This window comes from Carassius carassius, chromosome 44, assembly GCF_963082965.1.
Source record: "Carassius carassius chromosome 44, fCarCar2.1, whole genome shotgun sequence".
Classification (NCBI taxonomy): Eukaryota; Metazoa; Chordata; class Actinopteri; order Cypriniformes; family Cyprinidae; genus Carassius; species Carassius carassius.
Genome location: NC_081798.1, coordinates 2,753,917 through 2,779,075, shown reverse-complemented (window position 1 = coordinate 2,779,075; position 25,159 = coordinate 2,753,917). Strand labels below are relative to the sequence as shown.

Here is a 25,159-nt window from a genome sequence, read left to right as displayed (position 1 = left end):
TCATCGGGCTCAGCGAAGAGGAGACTCTCGGATACTCTTGGCCTTTCAAGGCAGAGGGCAGAATGGACGAAAGACACTGGCTAGTAAACATGAATTAATTGATCTCTGAAATTTGATAAAACAACAACAGCAAAAAACTAAACAAAAAAGGTCATTAGTAACACTGTAAATGTAATTTTAACTTAATGTGAAATAGGATTGGGCGACAAACAATATCCTATCCAGATTACGTTGGTAAACTCTGGACATTTTTACTTGATATGGATTAATTACCTTCATTACCGCCACCTATCTCTCAAGTGGCCCATTGACACTCCTAACTGAGATTGTAGATAGAGTGTCAACGGACCATTTGAGAGATAGGTGGCGGTAATGCACTTATAAGTCTGTGATCCACCGTAAAGCAAGAAGAAAAAGAAGGAGTGCAAATCATAGACAGTAAAAGAAATGGACACAGCAACCCCATTGGAACTCAATTGAGACAAGTGAAGCCCATTTTTAGCAATTTTTAGCACTTCCGTTTCTGATGCGCAGACTCAAACTAAGCTTGATGACGTCAGCAACCTGTCTGACAGATTTAAATCTAGTAGCTGTGCGTGAAAACTGCCATCGTTAATCTTGCAGAGACGGCGAGCTTGAGCGGGGAGTTCTTTGGCGTGAGTGAGCAAGAGTAATTATTCTGATTAATTATTTTGTATAGTATTTTAAAATGTAACGCCGGGGCTTGTATCTATGGGCTTCTCTCTTGACGTCTCCCCGATTGCCTGCAAGCTTCTCCTGTCTGTACGGTAATTTCTCTACTGTGCGACAGAGAGTCGAGTGGTTATGACGCAATCGTTAGCCTATTTTTACAAAAACTGTTTCTACGGGGCCATTATGTCACATAGAAGGTAATGGAGCCCTTTATACATTGTTGTGTATCTTTAGAAATAAATAATGGACAAATGGAGTCTTTAAACGCCTCAGATGTAAAGTTATTCGCTGTCAAAGTAACACCAAAATGAATGGGAGTCAATGGGATGCTAACGCAAGTGAAGTTCTGCTACAAGATGGCGGCACGCGGCTGACTTCAACTTCCGGTCGACTTCCTTCCCGCCTGGTGCAAATGCACTCAGGACAGTTCAGACATTGCAGTAAATATCAGAGGTAAAAAACTATAAACTGTTGAGTTTCTTGCACAGTCTGATCGTTTTGTGTCTTTACACATCAATGCATCGTCAAAAGCCGCAGGGTTCAATTTGGTTTTGTTTGTGTATGTTTTTTTTGACTCCTTTAAAGCTATGATTCTCATCCACTTCCATTATATGACTGACAGACTTTGACGGTTTGAGTTAAAAATTTCAGTTTGTGTTCTACTGAAGAAACAAAGTCACTTACATATTGGATGCCTAAGCAGATAAACATCAAATCTTCCTTTTTGGGTCAACTATCCCTTTAATATCTATCCATCATAGAAGTTACAGTATCATATGGATGGTTTTAGAACATAGTTTTTTTTAATAATTAGTAATAAAACTGTCCTTGAATGGAAAACAGCTGGATATAATTTTGCTGAACAGAATTTCTCCTTTTGTTTTATAAAGAAAAACAGCATACATGTTTGAAACAACATGACAGTGATTATATAATTCAGTTTTAATTTTTGGGTGACCTATCATTTGGAAATGATTTTTCCTTGGAAGACGCAGTCACTCGGACCGACAGGACTTTGACTGGTAGGATGGGTAACAATTAATGATGGTACTGATTTGTAAAATAATCACTTTCACAGCAGGTTTAGCATTATGTAGACACCTGAGCTCTGTTAAAAAAGATGACAGCGAGCCATATGTGTGTTTAAATGAGAAGAATGCTGTCTGAAATCACCGTGTCTGAGATCCACACAGCATATGGCAGAATGGACTGAAACATAGGAAGTGCACTCATTAGACAGACAACATGATCGTATTCTATAATTGGGACAGGAAAAAACTCTCTGTATTGTTAACCTAAAACCTGTCTCTCTCCTGACATCTCTGGGAGCAGATGCCTGTGGATACTGAGAAACACACATCTGGTTTTATTTTCTGTTTTGTAGATTACTGCTATGTTAATTTCCTTAAAAGAAACAAATTAAAATTGATTGCAGTTACAAGTTTTGCGCACCTGAAAATGCACGAGGAAATGCATTTGATCTGAGCTGCTAATGGAAAGACTGCAGATTCATCTGCTATTATGAGTGATCCTGAACCCGGTTTCTGATCAACCATGTGTACTGTAAATTGGAAAAATCAGTTGTCAGTTGTATAATTGTATGTTCATATGTGTTGACAGATCAGATTCTGTATGCACATTATATTCACACCTGGACATATAAATGTGTCTCTGCAGAAATATAATTTTAATGATTCAAGTAGCAAAACACACTCTTCAGACCATATGGCAATTATGTTTCACATGTTGGAGGTTGATTAATTGAGTTCTGTATGTGGCCTGAAGGACCAGGAAAGTCAGTCATAAATCTCTCCTGGGGTGCATTTTCTGTACACTTGGGGCCAGATTTACTAACAGCTTGCACCCGCTCAACAGTCTTTTGGCATTAAAACAGTCTTGTCAGGTTTGACTAAAGACACGCAGTGAAGAATTAGCCCTGAAAAGGTGTGGACAGTTATTTTCTGACCTTATTGAATATGCATTTGTAGGAGGTTCCCTTTCAAATGCTACATTTATGGGAGTAAAGCATTCAAATGAATCATGCAATGTGATTTACTAACATTTATGCTTTTCAAAATACTGATATTTTTGTGACATTATGCCTCAAAAAAGCATGTCTTAAATGAAATAATAATAATAATAATAATAATAACAAATAAATAATAATAATAATAGAATAACTAGAAAAAAATAACTAACTGAAAAATGTTATGTTGAAGAATTTCAAAATTTGAAGAAAAAGCAAAAAATGAAAGCCACATAGCAATATTTTAAATAGCAAAAACTAATAAAAATGCACATTATAAAAAAATGTTGAATGGGAATACTTAATGATCATATATTTAATTTTATATATTTTCAAATGTAATATTTTAGTTGTTTGTTTACCTGATTGTTTTAATGAAATATGATCTGAACATAGGTTTTTTTTTAGACTGACCAAGTCATAATTTGAGCCCCTAGTCAATGTTCATTCATTCATTCATTTATTCATTTACCGATTTTTGGTATAATTTAAATTTGTAGGACAATCAACCACAAGTTATGCACTAAAGCTGTTTAAGAAGTTTGTTTAAATCGCTAAACCTAAATATGAACAATAGTAATTGCACTGCTTGCCTTATCAAACACCAGAAATAACTGATAAAGTGTCTGTTTGGCATCTGGCATGATGAGTTACTTAACAAACACAAACTCTGGCAGCAGCAGCTTTTACCCAAGCCTGAGCATTAATCATTATTAAGGCAAACAATGTGCCTGTGCTTATACTCACAACACCATCGAAACCTTCAAGAGCACACGCTGTATTAGCAAACATCACCGCTGTGTTCAGCGTGAGCATTAAGGCATTATGGGGTCTGTGGCGCCAAGCATTTGAGACGAAATAAAAAAATAACAGTTCATTCACCAAATTATTACAATGAGACAACCTTGAAAACAGAAATATAAAAAAAAGTCTGAAATTTTTAAATGTAATTAAAAAGTCTCTTATGCTCACCAAGCAAAAATTGTAATATTGTGAAATATTGCAAATTAAATTAACTGTTTTATTTTTTAATGTATTTTAATTTTTATTTATTCCTGTGATGCAAAACTGCATTTTCAGAATCATTATTCCAATCATTACTGTAATATGCTGATAATATGATCAGTAGTGTTATATAATAATGGTTCTTATTATTATTAGTGATGCAAACAGTTTTTGATGCTTCATTTTTAATGTGGAAATTAAGATGCGTTTTATCTTTTAGGATTGATTGATAATCAGAAAGTTCAAAAGAACAGCATTTTTTTGAAAATGAAATGTTTTTGTAACATTATAGTTTTTTCTTGAAACTCTCTAGGCACAAGCTGATTGGTTCATGTTGCATACACAGCCAATAAGCTTGCAGCTTTACATTTAAATGGCTGGTTAGCATCCACTTGAGCATTTTGTAGCATGCTTTGAGAGTTTCTCTGAAACCCTTCACCTTCTCCAGCTCCACCTCTATAGATCTGTAAGGGTTATTTTATATGCTATGTGTTCAGCAGCAGTATGTCTTAAAAACTCACAGCACCATATCTCTGTATGCATTTGAAATAGCATATTTAGCAGCAGCGTAGCAGATCTATTTCGCCAATACATTAACATTATCAAATCCATTACCATGCTAAAATCTTCTGAAAGTTGCCATGATAGAAATGCCTTTATTGTTACATTTGATCAATTTAAAATGTCCTAGCTAAAAAAACCTTATTATTAAGTATTAGTAATTATTATTATTTAAAATAAGATAATAATAAGAAATGTGTCTTGAGCAGCAAATCACGATATTAGAATGATTTCTGAAGATCATGTGACACTAAAGACTGCAGTAATGATGCTGAAAATGTAGCTTTGTATCACAGAAAAAAAACTTTTCAAAATATTTTAAAACACACAATAATTCTATTAAAGTGTAATAATATTATAGGTTTTACTGTATTTTTGAACAAATAAATGCAGCTTTGGTGATCATGAGAGAATATTACAAATCTGTAATTACTCCAATCTTTTCGCTGGTAATGTATGTCTAGAATGCAGTATAACACCAGACATGCTTCGAAAAGACGAAGCGGAGACGAACAACAAAGCTTTGAAGAAATCCACAGGGAGAAAAAATGACATTGACAGCTGGACACAGATGGGAGAGAGATTGATAGTGAGAGTCTGCAATGAGAGGAAGGAATAATATGGACAGTATTAATGATCTAATAACGATGATTCGGTTGCGCTGCTGTCGGGTCAGGTGAACCTAGGCGAGCAGGTGTTGCTCTGATATTCAGTCGTGACATGAGTTGGCCATTATTTTCCTCGTGGCCTGTGGAGAGAGGTGTCTGGCAACAGCTCCCCATCCTAACCCCTCCAACTCCCCCAAATGAGAAATGAGTTTAATTTCACAGATGAAGCACCATGTGGTGGGCAGAGGGGGGATCAGAGACCAAAGCCGTGTTTGGGTTCCAGAGCCGGAATGCGAACGCTCTGCAGAAGCATCTGTTATCAATTAGAACACCCTTTGAAACAACTGAAATGACTGTAATTTGTATTGGAGTGTTATGGATCTCACCCAATGGCATTATCTGCCCTCTTGACAAAATCCAGCAATCATATTCCACTCATGTAAATCACAGTTCAATTTAAGACCAGGCTGTTCTATTAAATCAGGCCCGATGCATGATGTGCGGTGTGTGATTTTACACGGCTTACGACTCCAAATAAATCTAAATGTTCCTTCCCCTCCAAGATTCCTAGAAATAAAAGGGCAAAGCTGAGCTCATGGAGAAGTGGAAAGCACTGTCTGAAGATCAAGAATGGATATAGAATATTTATAAGACACAAGAAAATGTTCTGCTGCTTAAAGTTTCATGGTTGCACAGGATGTGGTGTGATTGCAAGTCCACCAAAGTGTGCATATATATATATATATATATATTAAAGTGTTTAAAGTATTCAAATTGAAAGTGACTGTATTTCTTTTAATATATTTCAAAATGTAAAAACATTAAAAATGTAAACTGTAAAGTTTATAATTTATTTCTGTGATGCAAAGAAAAAAAGGCAAAGAAAAAAAAAGCTGCATCATTACTCCAGTCTTCAGTGTCACATGATCCTTCAGAAATCATTCTATAAGCTGATTTCCTCCTCAATTTTTTATCAATTATTATTAATTATCGGTTATTAATAATGGTTCTTATTATTATCAATGTTGAAAACAGTTTTGAGATTAATATCTTTGTGGAAACAATGACAATTATTTTAGGGATTCTTTGCTGAACGGAAAGTTCAGAAGACCAGCATTTATTTGAAACATATATTTTTTGTGACATTATAAATCTCTTTACTTTCACTTTTGATCAAGTTAATGCATCCTCTTCTTACTGCATTTAAAATCAAATAAGGCTGAGCATAAGAGACTTTCAAAAACATTAAAAGACCCCCAAACTTTGGAATGGTAGTGTAAGGGAAACAGGTCAATTTAGCTCAAAGGGAATCATTTAAGATTTTAAAGGGAATTTGAACAGAATCACTGTTTCACGGCTGATCACTGAGACGCCCTGCGATTTACTGAACGAGCCGTTTAACATCAAATCTGCGCTGGATATTAATATCCAAAGTATAGTGAAAACACTATCAATTAGCACAGTAACAAGATCGGCAGTTTAAGAACTGCACAAAACACAAGATACTTCTCTTTTCAATATGAATAAGGCTTTATTAGATAAATCTAAGACATATAAACTAATCTAACACAAAGCACACACACTCACACATTCACACAAGTTGCAGGAAGATCGAAAGTTAGGGAAAGATGAGTTTAAGAGAATGGAAATATGGAATCCCAAGTTTACAGCAATACGTTAAATTGCATAGAAATGAACAGCCATCAATCACTTAATTAAACATCGCATTGAGTTCCTCAATGAGGTTAAAATTATATTAGATACACCAGTACAAATGTCTGAAGGTACATTGCCTGTGTTCCCTTTGCTGTCGTTGAAAGGGGGTTTCCCGATGTCGCTGATTGGCTGGAAGTTCAGTAGTCGCTGAAGTGACGTCTTGGCAAGCCCGTGGTTGGGGCGTTGGCTGAAGACGCATAGTTGTGTGGGCTGGTTGAAGTTGAACGGGCACTCGAGGTCAGACACGGTGTTACAAAACTTAACTCAGAACACGAAACTCTCAAACGGAAAAGAAAGAAGTAAAGTTTGAAAGGCCGAAGCACGCTGGAACGGCCTTTAAAGAACAATGATGACTAAAAGCATGGCTAAAAGCTAAAGCTAAGAAGCAAAGCTAAAAACTAAAAGCAAGATTTTATGGTGTCCTGAGTATTTAAACTGGCCTGTTGGCCACACCTCAAATGTTGTCTTGACCAATCAGATATTGTCTTGGCTCGGGGGTATCATAAATCATGTTATCTTATCAAGCATGTGGTCCGAATTTTTCCGCTCTTGAAGGGTATAATTTTGGACATGATTCCTATAACAAGAATATGATACATTTGACAAATAACTGATGGTCATGACTGTTTCAAGCTAACAGATTCAAAAACGTACACACTAAACATGAATATGTATCTTTAAGCTATCCAATAGTTATTAAAAGACAAACACAATAAGTGATTAAACATGATAGTCAAATGTGTGGGTTACATATAAATGAATATGAAGTGAAGCGATGGACAGATATTCATTTATAAGTCTTTTTGAGGTCATTTTGGTCCATATATATGTAGAAAAGACAGTTTTCTGTGCCATTATCTGACAAAGATTTATGTGGAGACCAGAGGTTAAAAGGCCTCCCCTTAGGAATTTCAGTCTGGTTCTGCTGGGGGAAGTCAATCCAAAGGATCTTGTGTAGTACTCTCATGGGTTTACATGTGATGTCCGGCGTTGCATCTCAATTACTTTGACAATCTCTTCTCCCAATTGAAATTGTCAATAATTGTTCTAATGGTGTTAATGTCGAAAGCTGTTCTGTGAAAGAGTTGGTTGGTTAACTTGTTTCTGACTTATGGCACTAGAACTGATTTATGACCTCGGGTTGCCTTCCTGAGGAATTTGGCTCATGTTTCAAACACAGTCCTGATCGACTCTTTTATTTGTCTGATTCGGGTAAGATCTGCTACAGTAGTGTGTACACAAGGAAGTGTTATGCATACATGCATACATGCATATCATATTCTTTTTCAATAATCAGTTCACTTCAATCACTTTCTGCAGCAAGACAGAGATAAAGCACACTGAACACAGTCAGGTCGGTTCTTATGGGTCCTCGCAGCCAGACAGATAATGACCCTCTTTCTGATGGTCAGGCACTGACAGATAAGTGCATTTCTGCAGTTACACTTCGAGCTGAACAGAGCAGAGAAAATTAAGCATTCAGAAAAAGCACAGCCAGTACAGCTAAGTTAAGGTCACAAACGACAGTGATTTCCAGTGAATCCAACATTGTATGTAAAGATTACACACCGAAATGAATGTTCCTTTATAAATGATAAAAGAAGATAGGATCCCACTGAAAATCTTTAGTTAAGGGAACAAAGTGGCCTTCTTTCGATGGAGCAGGAAACATTCAGATCCTCTCAGCTCTGAAACAGCTCTCAGTTAGGCATGTCTTATCTACTATATTCTTACTAAAGTCAAAAGGTGAAGAACAGGCTTTATAGAGTTATTCAGTGCACCGAGGCGGCGTGATGAAGCATGTCCCTGTCTGACCTTGAACAGGAGGTATCTTTTTCTTCTGCTCTGACCTATATTACACACTGTGCCCCTGAGGGCAAAACCTCAGCATCGCTGACCACCAATTGGAAAGGACTTTTCCAAAATGGATGTCTTATATTTTGACCGGAATTGAGATTGTATTTCCTTACTAAGTGTCATAATGCAGATTTGGATATTACATGCACTTGGGGACAAAATACTGTCGAAAGCAGTGCTTCATTAATAAGCCATCAGTGTGTTGAGCATTAACAGGAATATTGGTGGGATAGAAATTAAGTATGGCTTAATATAATTGCATACAATGCAATTAAAGTATCATCAGCCCTTTAGCGATAAAAATGGCCAGTCACAGAGAAATGAAGCCACCAAGGAAAATGAATGTAATAAGTCAATTATAACAGAATAATGATTACTGGAGGCAGCAGTCAGGAGCTGGATTCATTTTATGATGATTAGATATTAAAAAATGGAGCTTGACAGGCCACTAGAGAAATTAAAGCCTGTTCTTTGGTCTTGGATTCCAGATCCAGAAAAATCCACAGTTAAATCAATAACAGATCGATTCCAAAATCTGCACTTTTTTTTTTTTTAATTTTCAACCTAAATGCTGAGTTAAGACTGTTGGGTAAGGAACCTTGATTGATTTGGCCCAGTTTGGGGTTAATATTGTCCATAATTAGGCCACTTTCTGTGTTGCTGAAAACACGAACAGAATTACAGAATCCATAAAATTGCATTGTTTTATTAGTTTTTGCTATATGAGGTCATGAGCACAAACTTTATTTCCAGAGCTGCTCTGAGGGTCACTTCATGAGCATTTTCCCATTTAATTTGAGAAAAACTGACATCATATCAAAAACCCACAGAAACTTTTACTATTGTACAGTAGAACATAGGTCTTAATATACTACTACTACTACTACAATTATTATTAAAACTTTATTTTTCAAGGAATAATCAGATTTTTTGCATATTTTAATTTTATTAAGCAATTTTCTCACATTTTTCTTTTGTCAGTATTTTTATCCATTTCTACTCTCTAAAAAAACTCAAAACAACCCAGCTGTTGAGTTTCAGTCAGAGTGAGGCTTTTTGCATCCTATTGAGGATAGAGTGATCCCCAGCGCTGCCTAATTGGTGTACTTTTTAAGTTAAATAATGGTGTGTATACGTTTTATTTCATCTATAAAGTCTTTAATGTGCTTTAAATTATATTATTTTACGTAATGCAACATATTGGGAAGAGATGTCAGTCAGCTAAATGCATCCATCACATGATGGAAATGCCTTTTACCTTTCAAAACATCAACTGATTTTATCCCTTATAATACTAAATTAAGTCAGTACAGTACTAAGTCAGTACTGTTTGTTTCTGGCCAGTTTATGGAGTCAGTCTCAGTATTTCATGGCACGTTGTTTTCAGCAACACAGTGGCACGAGAATCAGCACTATTTTGGTGAAAAGGTATAACAGAGAATGTTGAATACACTTTAAAATGTTACTTTTAAATGTTACATTTTTACTTTTAAATGTTTACAAGTTAAAATGTATGTAATAGTGCAAACTATGCTGTATTCTTCCAAATAAATTCGGTTTATATTAGTATTTCTGTTCATGGGTGTTTTTGCATATAATAAATGTTCACCTTTTTAATTATTATTGTCGCCTCTAGTAATTCTGTGTGTGATTTTTAAATTCCAACTTATTTTAAGCCAGCAATATAGCCACCCTGACACCAGTACAATGTCATTTAAATGTGTAAATGACTGCTGTTTGCCCAGATATCTAGAGAACGACAGTGCTTTCCCCAGATAATCCAACACATCTGTGCTGAAGAAAGTGATACATTGGATACAAGAGGTGCAGGGAATCCATCAGCTGGTAAAAATGGAGCCACATCATTCAGCACATGGGGAACCTGAATACTACTTGTTCTGAAGGATGCACTATAATATTCAGCTTTTAAAAAATTGCTTGAAAAATGCACACTCACTTAATGTACACAATAAGATATTGTTTATAGTGGGGCCCCTAAAAAGGTGGTTTTATTCTACATAAAGGTGAATTTATTGGATACTTTTAGTTGTGAAAAAATCATGGATATCAAATATACTTTCCACTTTTGCGTGAACGTTTCTAAACTTATCAGGAAGCAAAACAATTTTAAAATGTTCCATGTTCTACTATACTACTGTTATACTATGTATTTTATCACTCAGAACCTTTTTCTTGTACATTTTACCTTTCCCTGTACATGACTTGTAAACCATATGAACTTTCCTATTCTCCAAAGTGCAAACAGATCAGCATTTTGAAATAACTTAAGTCATGCATTCATTTTGCAGAATAGTATGGTTACTTTTTAAATGTATAATTGAACTCACCCAAAGCTTTTGATCTTTTTTCACATATTTATCTTTACACTAAAATATTGGATTGGTGTTCTTAATCCCATAATTGCTGTTTGCTTGCTTCATTTTATTCATCCTTCTTTGAATTATTGATATAAATCCTGCCAAAAAAAAGTGTGGACAAGTATTTACAGAACCTTTAACCTAATGAATGTTGATAACTAATGATGGAAGAACAGATGGATGATAAACCCAAATAAACCTTGCCCACTCAACTTACTCAAACAAGAGATTCCACAGAAAGCTAAATTAAAAGACTATTGAGGCCTGTTTACTCCATAGGCGATAACTAGGGCTGCACGATGAATCATATTTTAATTTTTTGATCACAATTTCGGTTTCTCTTGATTTATTAAGCATAATCGTCTGATTATTTAGCCTGAAAATATTTGAATTTGCATTACTTTGCATTGATAACAAGCCTCTACAAGGCTTGTTTAAATCCAGCAATCAAAGCTTTTTTTCTCAAATCGACATTTTTTTTTTTTTGTCCCAGTGGTTCACTTTCTCTTCCCTCCCTGCCAACCATGAGCACACACTCTCTTTGCATTAAAAAATAAGCACTGATGAGCTGAAAACACGCACAGGTAAGATGAAGTTTAACGATCTCTATTGAGATATTCTGCATTTAATATAAGCATGTTTTCTTTTCCCATGGTTTTAAGCAAAAACTAAATCAGACTAAAAGTCTATAGATAATTCAATGGACCTCCCCTGCCCTGGGCATTGTTTTTTGGTGTCCATGGAATAGCCTAAAAGCCCATGATGCATTATCAGTCTTCAGTCTAAACACTTCCATTTATAAGAGAATTATCACAAGCATAAAAAGGCTGATACTGGAGTCTGGATATGCAGAATCAGAGTCTCTGGGTAAGACAAAGGGATGTGCAAAAAAAGCATAGCCACATGATTATGTGAAGAATGTGAAGAAAATGATTGACACAGAACACCCAAAGCTTGATATTATTAATATCCAGATAAAGTTAAAGCTTCAATAAACAAGTAAAAACACAGCCATGAGTCACTTTAGTACACCTACTTCTTACTCTCTGTGATTTAGTGCTGTTCAAAACTCAAACGATCGGCGTTCACGGACCATACGCTGCCTTACCTTCAGCTATTTTTAATACAACATCTAATGGCCAAGTTGTGCATAACTTGTGCTTTCATTTTAAAAAAGCACTGTGTGGGTGACTGATGAAAATGTTGCTTAATCAAAAGGGTTTCAATTAAATGTACTGCTATTTGTAGCAATATTTAATGACCAGGAAAGAGTCTGACATTCGACTGAAGGAAACACTATAATAACAGGTGAAAGGAACGCATAACATTACTGATTTCACTTTGCTGCGTAGGGAAGACTGGGGCCTTCCTGCTTCATATTCCAGTAAATAATTTTCAAGGTGGGTTTATTTTATAAAATCAGTGTCTATATAGAAACAAACACTCTAGAAATGTAATACTGTTACTTTGTTAATGAAAAAGTTAATGAGAAATACTGTCGGGGTATGTTGTCACAGGTAGGTTGAAAATGAGAACCAGCTGTTTATTAACATTATTATTGACTTAAAAAAAACAGCTGTATCTGTAGGTGTAATGAATATGCTTAATTGATTTTTAGCTACATTTAAAACAATCATAAAACATTTTTGTGCAAAAAAAAAAAATGTTTTGGTTCATAAAAAAATTAAGTTAATACATTTTTATAAAATTATACCATACAACACTATTGTGGCAACTTAGATATCAATGTGTCAACTTGCCCCGACCTGACATTTTAAACTGCTACCTGGTAGACTGACCTGTTTTATTAACTAAATTTAAACATACCTCCATTTTATTGTTGAAACAGCTTTTACAAAACACGATGCTATTAGAATTTCAATTTAGAGGACATAACGCACATAAAATATTCCATTTAAGCAGGCTGTGAGATGTTTGAAACCAGACCACTCTTTCAAAACAAGAATATTTGAATATCTGTACGTTTCACTGAAAACAGTTACTGAGATAGCTACAAACAACTATCACATGGGGAAGTTGTCTTTTCACATGAGGAAGTTCTACTCTATTGCATTTCAAAAGAACCGATACCTACCGTTTATTAAAAGAAGACGGCCAGGACATTCGTGGTTTTTTCAGACTTGGGCGGTGCTTCTCCGTGCCTCGGTTACAGCACAGGTACCGCTCGGTGTCGGAGTGGTACCGCTGCTTGATTCGGATGTGGGTTCTGGGCTGCCTCCAGAGATGCTTGGGCGGTTTGGCCAAACCAGCGCCTTCCCTGCTCAGCGCCGAGCACTCCATCACTGCACAAGTTCAGCTCCGTGTCTGCTTTCCGAAGTCTGGAGTATTTAATAGTCGAAGTTCGCGGACGCGTATAATTCCTGTATAATAATTTCAGAAGAGCTGTTCAGCCTTCAGTGGTGCTGAACCCAAAACAGCGCAAGTTTACACGGCTAGAGACAGATAACCCGCGTGTTTACAGAAGCAAAGTTACACTCGCTCAGTCACTCTCCGTATCGTTCAGGTGCTGCAGAGGAGACGGGGTGATTTCAAACTCTGTCCGAGACATATGGCAGTCTCACAGCAAACAAGAAGGCAAAACGTCTACATATGCTGCTTGAATCAGGCTGAAGTGAGAGAGAGAGAGAGAGAGAGAGAGAGCGCGCGCGAGAGCTATATATGACGCCCAGTGCATTACATCACCGTGTGCTTAACACACCACTCAGCTGAGGACTTAAAACACTGATACAAGCAGGTTTAAAGCATCTGGGATTTGTTTGTTTTTTGCCTTGAACTATAAGTTTCGAAACCATTATGATGGAAAACCCACTGTTTTTCGCAAAATAACCCCAAGACAGTCATTTTTATTTTAACTATGGACTACTTTGGCTATTGGCAAGGCGAGCGTGATTTCACCAAGTACATGATCCTGGATCCTGGAACAACATTCCAATCACCCAATCAGAATTCAGATCTAACTTTTCAGAAAATATCTGTTTTAGGCTTACAATCAGGGTTAGGTGCTTCCACACCCTTGTTAATCAGCTATCATTTCACACTGATTTTAGGAATAAATTATGGGTCAGGTTAGGTTTAGGGGTTGGGATTGGGTTAAGTCTATATTTTTGGACAATAATGTTGATTCAGGATCATCAGAAGATGTTGATCCAGGAATATGTGTAACTTGGCAAAATCATGGTGAGCACATTGGCTACAGCGATGTAAAAGGTTTTCACAAAAAAAAGTGTTTTAATGGTTTTGTAGAACATCACAGTTATATATGATATGAGAACAGTATAACTGTATATAGGGAGCATGTTATTTAATAAAAATATAATTATATTGTTAGAATGACATAATTTGTTTTTCAAACATCGTCTGTGGGGTTAAACACCTGCAGGGGCAATGGGCATTTACTGTAGTTATACAGTTCTGAACACAAATCTTTTGTTTTTCCATTAAATGTATTCTAACTAGTCTGTTTATAAAAATACAATTGGGAATTTACATTTCAAAATCACCTTAAGTTAGCATCAGGTAGCAGTTTACCCCACCCATGGGGGCGTTTTTAGTTAAAGTGACATGATGTCAGGAATGTGTGAACTCAGAGGATGACCGTGAGGGTTCATCAGTGTGCCATTTGGGACAGGGCCAAGGATCATTTACGACAGGGATATTTACAACAGTGCATTCCACTATGCAATAAGCAATTCTGCGATTTTTAGAAAGCACAAAAAAAAAAAAAAAACCGCCATACCCCAACATGACCTTGCTCCATTTTGAAATATCCACCCCGCAAGTAGGCCTATGTACACAACCATAGCAAGAATGATCGCGGAAACAAACAAAGAAGACATACAAGCATATTCAAACTAAAGCCAGCATGTATAAGTTGTGTGAAACGAAGCAAAATCAATGTTACTCATCTATCAAGAAGAAACAATGCAACGTCGGCGTCCAATTCGAGCCCTTCCCTCGAGCTCCTTGAGTTTTCTCCACCGATGAAACACTGCTCTGATATTTACACAGGTCCCACCTCTTGCCTGATTGTAACCCTTCTTTTTAAAGTTTTGTTTTTCTGATATTTTCCTCTTTTTTATCTACCATCTCTCTTTCTCTATAGTCAATCTGTTAATATTCATTTTTGAGCACTCTCTTCTTTCTATCATTGCAAGACACACCCCCTTACTGCTGATTGGCTACAAGTGTGTTTTGGGATTCGGTCCAATGCTGTGGTCAAAAGCATTTTTTCAAACATCCATAAATGCACCTCTAACTGTAGATGGCTCTAAAGCCAAGATACACAAAACTACACATCTATGTTTTTAAGTGCGTAAAAAAAGAATTGCTAAAACAGATTAAACAATTTGACAATAATAATAAAAATGATGATTAATATGATTATTATTACTAGTAGTAGGCCTAATAGTATTTACTACAGACTTGTAGGCTGCTACTAATATAATTGGATATTTACACATAAATACAATCACCGAATAGAATCCAAAAAAGAATAAAAATTTACAAAACATAAATCAACGACCAAACTTTCCTTGCCAACACTATCCTGAAGTGAACTGTTTTCAATGCAAAGGCTAATCATAAGTAATAAATTAAATAAATAAATTAAAATTTTATTTTAAAAAATTATTAGATTATAGATGATGATATAAATAAAATATTAACAGATAAGACTCTATAAAGAATATAAATCACCTGCAATACACAAAACATTTGTGGTTGTTTTTAAATTAAGATAATAATTTGTTACAAGTAGGTAGCGCTTTTCTCTGTTTAACGTCTCATCCGAAGGACGGGTTAGGTCAACTACAAAAAAAAGTATATATTGAAGTATACTAATAATGTGATTGCATTTAATTATAATGTTATTATATGTTGTATCCTAGTAGGTGTTTTATGGCTTTTAGCTGGACCATGCTGGCCATTTCCGGTCATTAACTGCTTCAAGGTGATTTAGAAAATTGAGTACCAGCTGGTGAGACCGTGACAAACCTGACAGACCTGGATAAATCTGGTTAGAGATGGTAGACCAAGTAACAAACCAGCTGCTATGTTCTGAAAACAATCTTGACAATTTTATAAGCTGATACAACATGTTTCTTTCCCTCAGCAGGAACAGAGCTAATTAGACAAGCTGTGGCAAAACAAAACTTTTATCAGGTGTTGCATCAATGTACGTTTAGCAAAAAAAACAATTGTGTTTAATGCTCACAAATATAGCATGTTAGTGTGTTCATATGGGATGTATTGAATTTCTGTCTTAGTATTTATATGATCTCATTCTGAGTCATTGTGCCCTTTTACCAGAACAGTAGATAGTGTAGAAGCACCCAGGAGTTGTTTCCACTGTCTGCTCAAATATCCATGACCTTTATTTCATTTGCTTTCCCAGGTCATTTGAACGAACTAGCAAGTGATTAAAATTTATTAGATACAAAAGAGGGAAAAGGTATCAGAAGTAACACTCCCACTCCAAAAAACATCTGTCTATACTGTATCTAGCTCTCTTTATGCCCTGTAATACTTGTCCGATCAGATCTTTGTACCTTTTCAGTGACATTCAATACTGTGGTGTACACTATGCCAGCTTATATAAAAACAATAAGCATTATGATTTAACAGAGTCACATTTTGCTCACAGTGTCAGAAACTGCACACTCAGTGTTCATTTTGGAAACCACTCAGCACGTGACAGCAGCAGTCCGTCTTTGATGTCTAAGGATGTGCTTTCAATCAGCAGAAGTCTATTGAAGAATAGCTTTGACCGCATCAGTTGGGATTTTGTACACTTAAAGCTATTTGGCAGAGAATGTTATGGTGTGTAAGATGACTCACTCTGTTTCTTTTGGGGCATCTGCACAGGCCAGGGCCGATTTATACAGTGCTTCTAGGTAATTTAACTTCTTGGCATCCAAGGTGGGGTGTCTGCGGGCCAAAGGTGGAAGCAGGAGTGTCCCAGAGAACCTGCGGCGAACGGCACTGCTGGTTTTGGGCTGAAGCTCCAGTGGGTTGGAGACAAGAGTGTTCCTTCGTCTCTGAGTAGAAGAAAATAGCTGCAGGTCAGCTAAGCAAAATACTGGATTAAAGTGCAAAAAATAGCTGTTCTGGGATGTTCTAGGATATATATGTAATTTGACTACTACCAAAAACACTTTTTTATAGATTGTTTATCTTTTATACTTGTAAAACATTGACTTTAAATAATACATTAAAATGAAATCACATACCATATTTTCCATGTCTTCAACTCTCACAGTGCGATTACTTCAGAACAATCATGATGATAATTTTATTTATCCATGAGATAACTGCAAAAAAAAAAGTATGTTCTTCATTGAGTATACAAAATAAAGAAATATAACTGTCACGCTGTCTGGTCTGTTTCCCTGAGTCTCCACTAGTGGTCTCACTTCCCCATAGGCACCTCACTGTAGGCACTACAATTACCACAAAGCCTTGTCCCTTCATCACAGTAATTGCACTCCTGTAATGACATTGATAGTCATTACCCTGCCTATATTAACCGGTCTTTTCTGTTTGTCTTCATGGAGTCCTTTCTTTCCATCACCCAGTCCCCTCGTCTTCCGAGTTCCTCTTCCCGTTCCTGTTCCTTCCCTGTTTGTTTATTTGTTGGATGGATTTATGGTTTTGACCCCTACTTGTTAATTTCTGATTTGGATTTCCCATTAAAACCCACACTGCGATTGGATCTCTTGTCTCCTGTGTTTCCCTGGGTCTCCGTTCGTAACAATAACTACCCAACTGTATAACTGTATAAATCATTTCTGACTGTACTAAAGCATTAAAATACAAAAACGTGTTTGCAAATATTTGCAAGGTCACCAGGGGCCTGTTTCATAAAATAAGTTTACCCAAATAAGCCAGGATTATTTCAGTTAGTCCGACTTATTTTCAGTTGATTTGATTCAGAATAAGTCAGAATAACTGAAATAAGCCTGGCTTATTGGGTAAACTTGATTTATGAAACAGTCCCCTGGTATAGCCAGTTATTCTTATTTGAAATGTGCGTTCCGTGTTAGAATGTCTGTTTTTGTTTTGAAAATGAAATGAAATTGTTTTCAAAAATGTTGCTTGATATTGCATCTGGTATTATATTCTTTTCATTTATTAAGATAATCATAAACACACAAATTTGCTTTCTTGTTACAAATTAAAGTGGATACTTTCAAATGCTGTACACGGATACACATTCACTGAAGTATACTTTGAGCCATCTAAGAGAAGAGAGCCAATAAATGAAGTCCTAACACACTAGTGATGTGAGTCTGTTACAAAAGTGTGAAAATCAGCTTGATCTCACAGCTCAGTTTTCACTGTTAAACAACATGTCATCCCATATCTTCTCAGAGATGACATCACGATCGTCCTATTAACAAGAATCAGGGTGTCATCGATCAGTCGTCTGTGAAGAGTATAAACAGGTCCTCATATTGATCTCTAAAGCTCCAGTTAAGCTGGAATCAGTTTTTTCCTTGAATCTGACAAACAGTCAGGAGCCGCAGTGGTGACTAATATGAAGAGCAGGACGCTGTAGATCATCGGCTGACAAACTGTGGGCTTTGTGTGTTAATTGCTTGATGTAAGCTGTGAATCTGTGATAGCTACAATGACTCAGTCTCTTAACTGTAGGGAATCTCTCAAACAGACACTGCAATATCTAAAGATTGCCATTGTGATGAATGGTTCTGGATCAGCTGATAAACAACACTGATTTTTCACAGCCAAAGATTGAAGAATAGTGTCATTATTTCACTGTCTGTCCGATTTCTGTCTGCTGTGATTGCTAACATGTACAGTAGAGTGAATGTAGATCGATGGCTGTTTGTATTGAGCGCTTGTGTCAGCTGCTTGGCCTCCCTACAGCATCCTGCCCCTCTCAGCTCATGCATACATCTAACTACTGCTGCACATCTGCCTAAAAATACACCGCAGACAGAGATGATTTAAAGAACACGTAGAACATGAGATGCTTCAGTGTGTTAACATGCTAAACTTTCTAAGCTAATGGGAGCCAAATGTCCCACAATTTTATGTGCCATTAGATTCTGATGTCGTTTTACATGCCATTAGATTCTGAAAATCGCACCACTTCGATAATAGAAATATAGCCCTGAGATTATGATGTTGCATTAGCACCTCTAAAAGTTTGGAATGATTAAGAATTTGTAATGTTTTGAAAAATGTCTCTTATGTTCACCAAGTCTTATTTTATGTAATGTGAAATATTATTACAGGATATTGGAATGACTTCTGAAGGATCATGTGACAATGAAGACTGGAGTAATGATGCTGAAAATTCAGCTCTGCATCACAGGAATACATTATATTTTAAAACATATTAAAACAGAAAAAGTATGTTTTTAAATATTTTAAAATAAGGCAATATTAATCTCTTTCCTGCTCGCTAAAATGAACATAGCTTTTGCATTTAATACTTGTCTGATGCACAAATATGATTTGACACCATCTGACTGTGGTGGAAATTAATTGAAGCAGAAAATGTATTTATCTAAACATTAGTTTAATGAATTGAAGTGAATGCTAGACTCTTCAATATGTATACTAATATTTATATAAAATTGCATATGTACGTGAGTACGTTTTTGTATCTGACAGTAATGACATACAGTATGTGTTGACACTTATCAACAGATATAAACACTTCTGGATCTTAGATCTGATCTTGATATCTAGTATATATATTTCCTAATACTGCAAATAGTCATTCATTAATTTTATTTAATTTTATTTAACTGTGCACACTGTTTTGTCCTAGTAGAGAAGAGTGGATGAATGTCAATTCTGTGTGTTTGTGTGATGTGTGCATCATGCCCTAGGGTCATTAGCATTATTTCTCTTTATTAAATGCCACTGGCAAACCAGCAGTCTCCATCATGACCATATGAATCACATCACAAAGAAAATACACCCAAAGCATATTCATTAGTTCAGTCAGCAGTATGACCGTGTAAAATATCTGTGCACTAAATCAAACTCTTAATTAAGTCATAGTTTCGTTTTCTTTCTTATTCATTAGCTCATACTCTCAATAACACCACTGTAGCAGATAATGCTCATTTCTTTATACTTTATATAATAGGTTTTACCAAGTATTTTTAAATGGTTTTTAAATACTTGGTTTTTCAAGTATTTGTAAATGGTTATTTATTATTATTTATGGCCAATTAATAACAATATATCATTTTATAAGTAAAATCTTCTTAGATTATTAATTGTTTGAAATGTATCAGTACTGGGGCAGGGGAAACTATAGTAAATTACTGTATTTCTGAGATAAAACAGGATTAATTCCTTTCATAAAAATCTGAAAATAAAGATTAATCATAAATTAAATACAGAATTATACAGACATGCTGTTGCACTGCATTAGTACATGAGTGGAAATACTAACCATATGCAAAAAACACATCTTACACTCTATAATTCTGTTTTGTGAAAATCTACACCAAACAGCTGATGTTTCTCACCTCAGTGATTATTCAGCGACAGATTATCTTTTTTACACCTCTAGAAACAGTGTGATTTTCTTTGTGCTAATTTAACGAGTATGAATGTGTTCCTGCTTTAGATCACCCACTTTCAGTACACACACTAAAACATTAAACACGCAATGACAGTTGACATATATAAAACTCAGTAAGACTTTTAAGAGTTTTGTGAGTGTCGTCGGATGATGCTCTTTCCTTTGATTTTTATACTTGATTAATAAATTAAGCATTTTCTTCTTTTTCAGTTTAGCTTGTCTGTGCAAGAAGCCTGTAGGGATTTTGTTTTTCAAAATGATATTTTGCAGATTCACGCACATTTCATGGTGTCACGCAGTGGTGTTTAGGAAGTGCATGAATACGATGAAGATTACACAGTCGGTACAGAGTCTGTAATACATCCACAGAAGGGTAATACACATAAGGCAGGTAAGAAACACACACACGTAACGTTAAGACCAGACGAAGAAACAGTGAACAGACTACGACTTAAAAAGGAGAGCAAATGAGGATAATGACAAGACACACCTGAACATAACGAATCAAAACACGAGGGAAAACTAGGTCATGGTGAACACATGAGGGAGAAAACACAACATCCAGGAGTTTGACACATGGTAGTTTCAAAGTGAAACTATATGTAAAGTAATTAAATAAAAGCCTTCAATTTACATTTTTTGGGGTTTTTCGAAGTCGACGATGACGTCATTAATGAACAAATAAGTCTGGAACTGTGAGGCACATTGTGCACAGCTATGGCATATGACACAGAAATATATGCTTGAACTTTTCAGTTTCCAAGCTATTTTTTTGAGAAATCACAGAACATTTTTGACGATACCTTTCCGTGCTTAATAATTCTGTGCAAGCGCGATCTGCGCGTGATGTACGAGCTGCTGTCTGTAGCCTGTGTGTGTGTTACAGTGCAGCAGCGCATTAGATTAGAACAGCTATTAACTTACCTGTACAATTAAACTGTTTAAAACATGCATTCTCCCATTCAATTTCGATCTTCCAATAATATAATCACACGTCTTGTGGAGCGCTTTCAGAGATTGCATTTATTTGTAATTATAACTGTTTGGAAATAGAGCTTAAATATGGAAGTCCTTCAAAGATTTCTTATCTTGTTGCACCCTCTAAAGGAACAGCATGGCAGAGCATTGAAGTCGACTAGTCGATTAGTCATGCAATTGTAATGATGAACTTGTAATGATCAGCAGGTGGCTTTTGCCTCAGCTCAAATGGCAGAATCCCTCAGAGAGACAGACGCTGAAATATGACAGATGACAAACATATCTGCTGTTTCATCACATCTGAGCAATGAATTTCTTCATAGCTGGATGCACGAGAAAAACATTTAATAAGTACTGTGGCAGATCAGTATAAAGCTCTTTAATTAAAGAAGCAATCTCATTAATTCATAAATATCTGTCTAGTCCTGTGCTAACATTTCAAGGGGCCCCTGAAAATGAGAAATGAGTAAGACGGAGAACATCAAGATCCACACTAAGCAACTAATGTCACATTATGTTAGTCATGTCTTATTCATATCTTTACTTTATGAGACTGGGAGGTGATCTGAGCTGTTAGAGCATGCGGTTGCAAATATGAAAATTGTGTCACCATTTACTCACCCTCATGACGTTTTATGGTTTTCTTTTCTTCTTGGAACAAAGGGCAATAAAATAGTTTTAGAGCCAGATTGATCATAAAAGCGGTCTTACAAGATACATCAACACTTATTAATCTGCACCTGTGTGCAGACCGCAGTCAGATTCACGTCTCACTGACGTATGTTTAGATAATTTTGCACAATTCATATCTGATCTGTTACAAACAGGTACATAACATTATTTGAATTCAGGCTGTTTATCACCATATGCACTTGTTAGTTTGCACTGGTCTCCTTTTTCTTTCAGGTTTGCAAGGTTTTTGCAACAAGTGATAAATCAGGATGAATTGAATGAAATGATTTTGGATTAAAAAAAACATTAAAAAAATCTATTAAACACTCTTCAAATAATTAATTACTTTAAACTTTTTCTAATTGTTTTTCTGTCAGCTGATTTCAACTATTGAGTATAAAATTACTCAATGCAAGAAACACCAAAAAAAAAAAAAAAATCTGATTGATAACATAAAAAATGACAAGGTTTCTGGAATATTTTGTAGGCATTATCTAATTAAACATGCGATAATTTACATACATTTCCAGAACAGAAATCTGAATATTGGATTAAGCCAGGTTTAACATTTTAGTTTCCTTTTGTTAACATATTAGAGTCAAAGGTTTTACAGAGGGGATTTCGGATTTCTCTTTTTTTTTATCACTCTGTGAATCAGAAAATACAGTTTTTAAGAAAACCGTTTTGTAAAAGTCTTTAGAATAAGAATAAAACTAAATATATATATATATATATATATATATATATATATATATATATATATATATATATATATATATATATATATATACACAAATATATGTTTTGGATGTTTTTGTTCTACTACTTTGAATCAATACTTTCTGAAAAGCTACAATCTCAAAACTTAATTAAATGATGAATTGCAAATAATATAAAGTATTTATCGTAATCAATTATAGTTCTGTATTAGTTATGTATTAGTAGTAGTAGTAGATTATATAATGCAGGGCCATAAATGTTATCAAACAGAAGAAGATACAGCTAAATGCTGAGAGAGGATGAATTGTGCCGCTGATTGTATTACATAGAGCTATGATTGACAAAAATGGAGGGATGACAAGTCAATAAAACCTCACACGTCTAGCAGAACATCATATAAACTTGAGGCTGGGCTCTTCTGACCTGAAGTACAGCTAGCAAACCACTGGCAACAACTTAGCAACCCTGAACACCAAAGCAATGCTGTAGAAACCAGCCAAAACACCTTAGCAAATTCAGCAAAGTCAGCACCAGCATCACAGCACAAGGGGTTATTTTATTATGACATTTCAGCAAAATCCACAGTATAACCTTTAAAAACAACAAAACAAATGGCACATCCATAAAATCTCCTTGGAGCTGTTTAATGCTCACAGGCATTAAAATCCGTCTAAAGAAGCACCGTTGATGCATTTAAAGTCGTTGTCATGATGATTGTAACATTTTGCTCTGCACATGCTGATTTTTGCTGCTGATTGATCATTAACATACACTCTTTCTCACTGGCAAAAGCTTATGACTCATATTTCTATGCACTTTGTCCCTGTTTATAACATGCATCCAAGTGCACCTGCTATGTCTGAACTTTCGTTTGAAGTCAAACTCTTCTGTGCTGTTTTCAGATCACTCCTGCCTGAATACAGTGTTTCCCCCCCACAGATTCTCTTCACAATGTTATTGTGGACTGTTGAGCACAATTACATGGTTTTTAAGCTGCAGGTGATTTTGAACTTTTATTATATCATGACTTTACCGCATTATTTTATTTGAGTAATAATAAAAAATGTTGTTGTTGTTGCGAATAATTCAGTCTTTAATCACCTCCACATTAGTTTGACACCAACCGACTCTGGTCATTGATGCTTTAATTACTAAATCAAAAATGGACATTATCTCGTAAATCGCACCATTTGAGTAATAAATTGACAAAACCACAGTACAACAACAGTGGTTATGCAAATGAATTATGTAGTGACATTATGCAGTTTTTTAATCTATAGCTACCAGAAACTGCACTGTGAAATTTTTTAATTCCAAGCAGTGGGGGTAACACATTACAGTTAACGCAAGTTACGCTAGTATCAAATTTCACAAATAATTACAAAGAAATGTGAAATAATTTATGTGCAAATCCTTTTTACTGTTTATGTACAGTATGCCATTCATATGTGAATATCTGCTAAACAATAAAATTGTTTTTGTGTCATTTGTTATTAAGATGTATTCAGTATACAAGTAGTAAACTTCCATACTAAACATTACATTCTCCTGAGAAGTGCAATGGTGAAAAACATTGGCCAATAAAAATTCATAGTTTGACCGCTTTGAGTTTATTAGACTTTTCTTGAAAGAAAACTGAACTGAAACTAAAAGTTTAAAATATATATTTTTACTAAAACAGAACAAGTTTTAATTACATTTATATATTGTATGTCATTTTTTACAATTATTTTCCATTTACAGCACCTTGGTTTCCTGAACACATACTGTAACTAATTCAAAAACTAAACCACTGTTCACAGATGAAAGACCATCGATAAGCACTTTTTGTTAAATTATGAGCTAGAAAAAAGAAGAAAAACGTCCATGGCAAACATATAAATAGTTTTACAAGTGGACCCTTGAGTCTTGATTTAGACAAATAGTTTGAATAGTATCATAAACTGAAAGTGTGCAATAGACGTAAAGAAAGAAGAAAAGGCCTTACGTGTGAATCCCTGTGGAGGAGTAGGGGAGTGTTGTACAGGTGTGTCTGTTCTGCAGTCGTGCTCACATACTTCAGCTTATATTTGAGGTGAAAGGTTTTAGACTTCAAACTCTGAACCGCACGCTGATTCCAGTCACATGGTGGCAAAGTCTTGATGTAAACAGAGAGAGCACGCTGTCCCAAACAGCAGGTCACTTCAAATGAGATGCCAAGCTGTGTATACTTTCAAATTTAACATCATAAGTGATCTCTAAAACTACAAGAAGAAAACTAAAATAAAAGCATTTTAAAAAAGATTTTAAAAGAAATTATAATCCTTATGCATTCAGCTAAATTTTAGCTAAAAAGTTCATGCTACAAAAAATTTTTTTT

General features: G+C 35.4%; 1 protein-coding gene across 2 annotated transcripts in view; it reads right to left on the bottom strand.

The window, feature by feature from the left end:
• LOC132126834 (cAMP-specific 3',5'-cyclic phosphodiesterase 4D-like) overlaps nucleotides 1-24,841 on the bottom strand; it is a 66,090-nt gene extending 41,249 nt beyond the window's left edge. Inside the window, exons 1-3 of one of the 2 annotated variants that reach the window (XM_059538372.1) lie at nucleotides 24,788-24,841; nucleotides 17,093-17,173; nucleotides 16,701-16,900 (exon numbers count right to left, since the gene is read on the bottom strand). In XM_059538372.1, the coding sequence (XP_059394355.1) occupies nucleotides 16,701-16,900; nucleotides 17,093-17,104 (212 nt within the window). In that variant the 5' untranslated portion in view covers nucleotides 17,105-17,173; nucleotides 24,788-24,841. Of the gene's footprint in view, nucleotides 1-12,939; nucleotides 13,466-16,700; nucleotides 16,901-17,092; nucleotides 17,174-24,787 lie in introns of those variants that run through there. The other variant, XM_059538373.1, reaches the window with a different exon arrangement.
• Nucleotides 24,842-25,159: the final 318 nt, after the last annotated feature.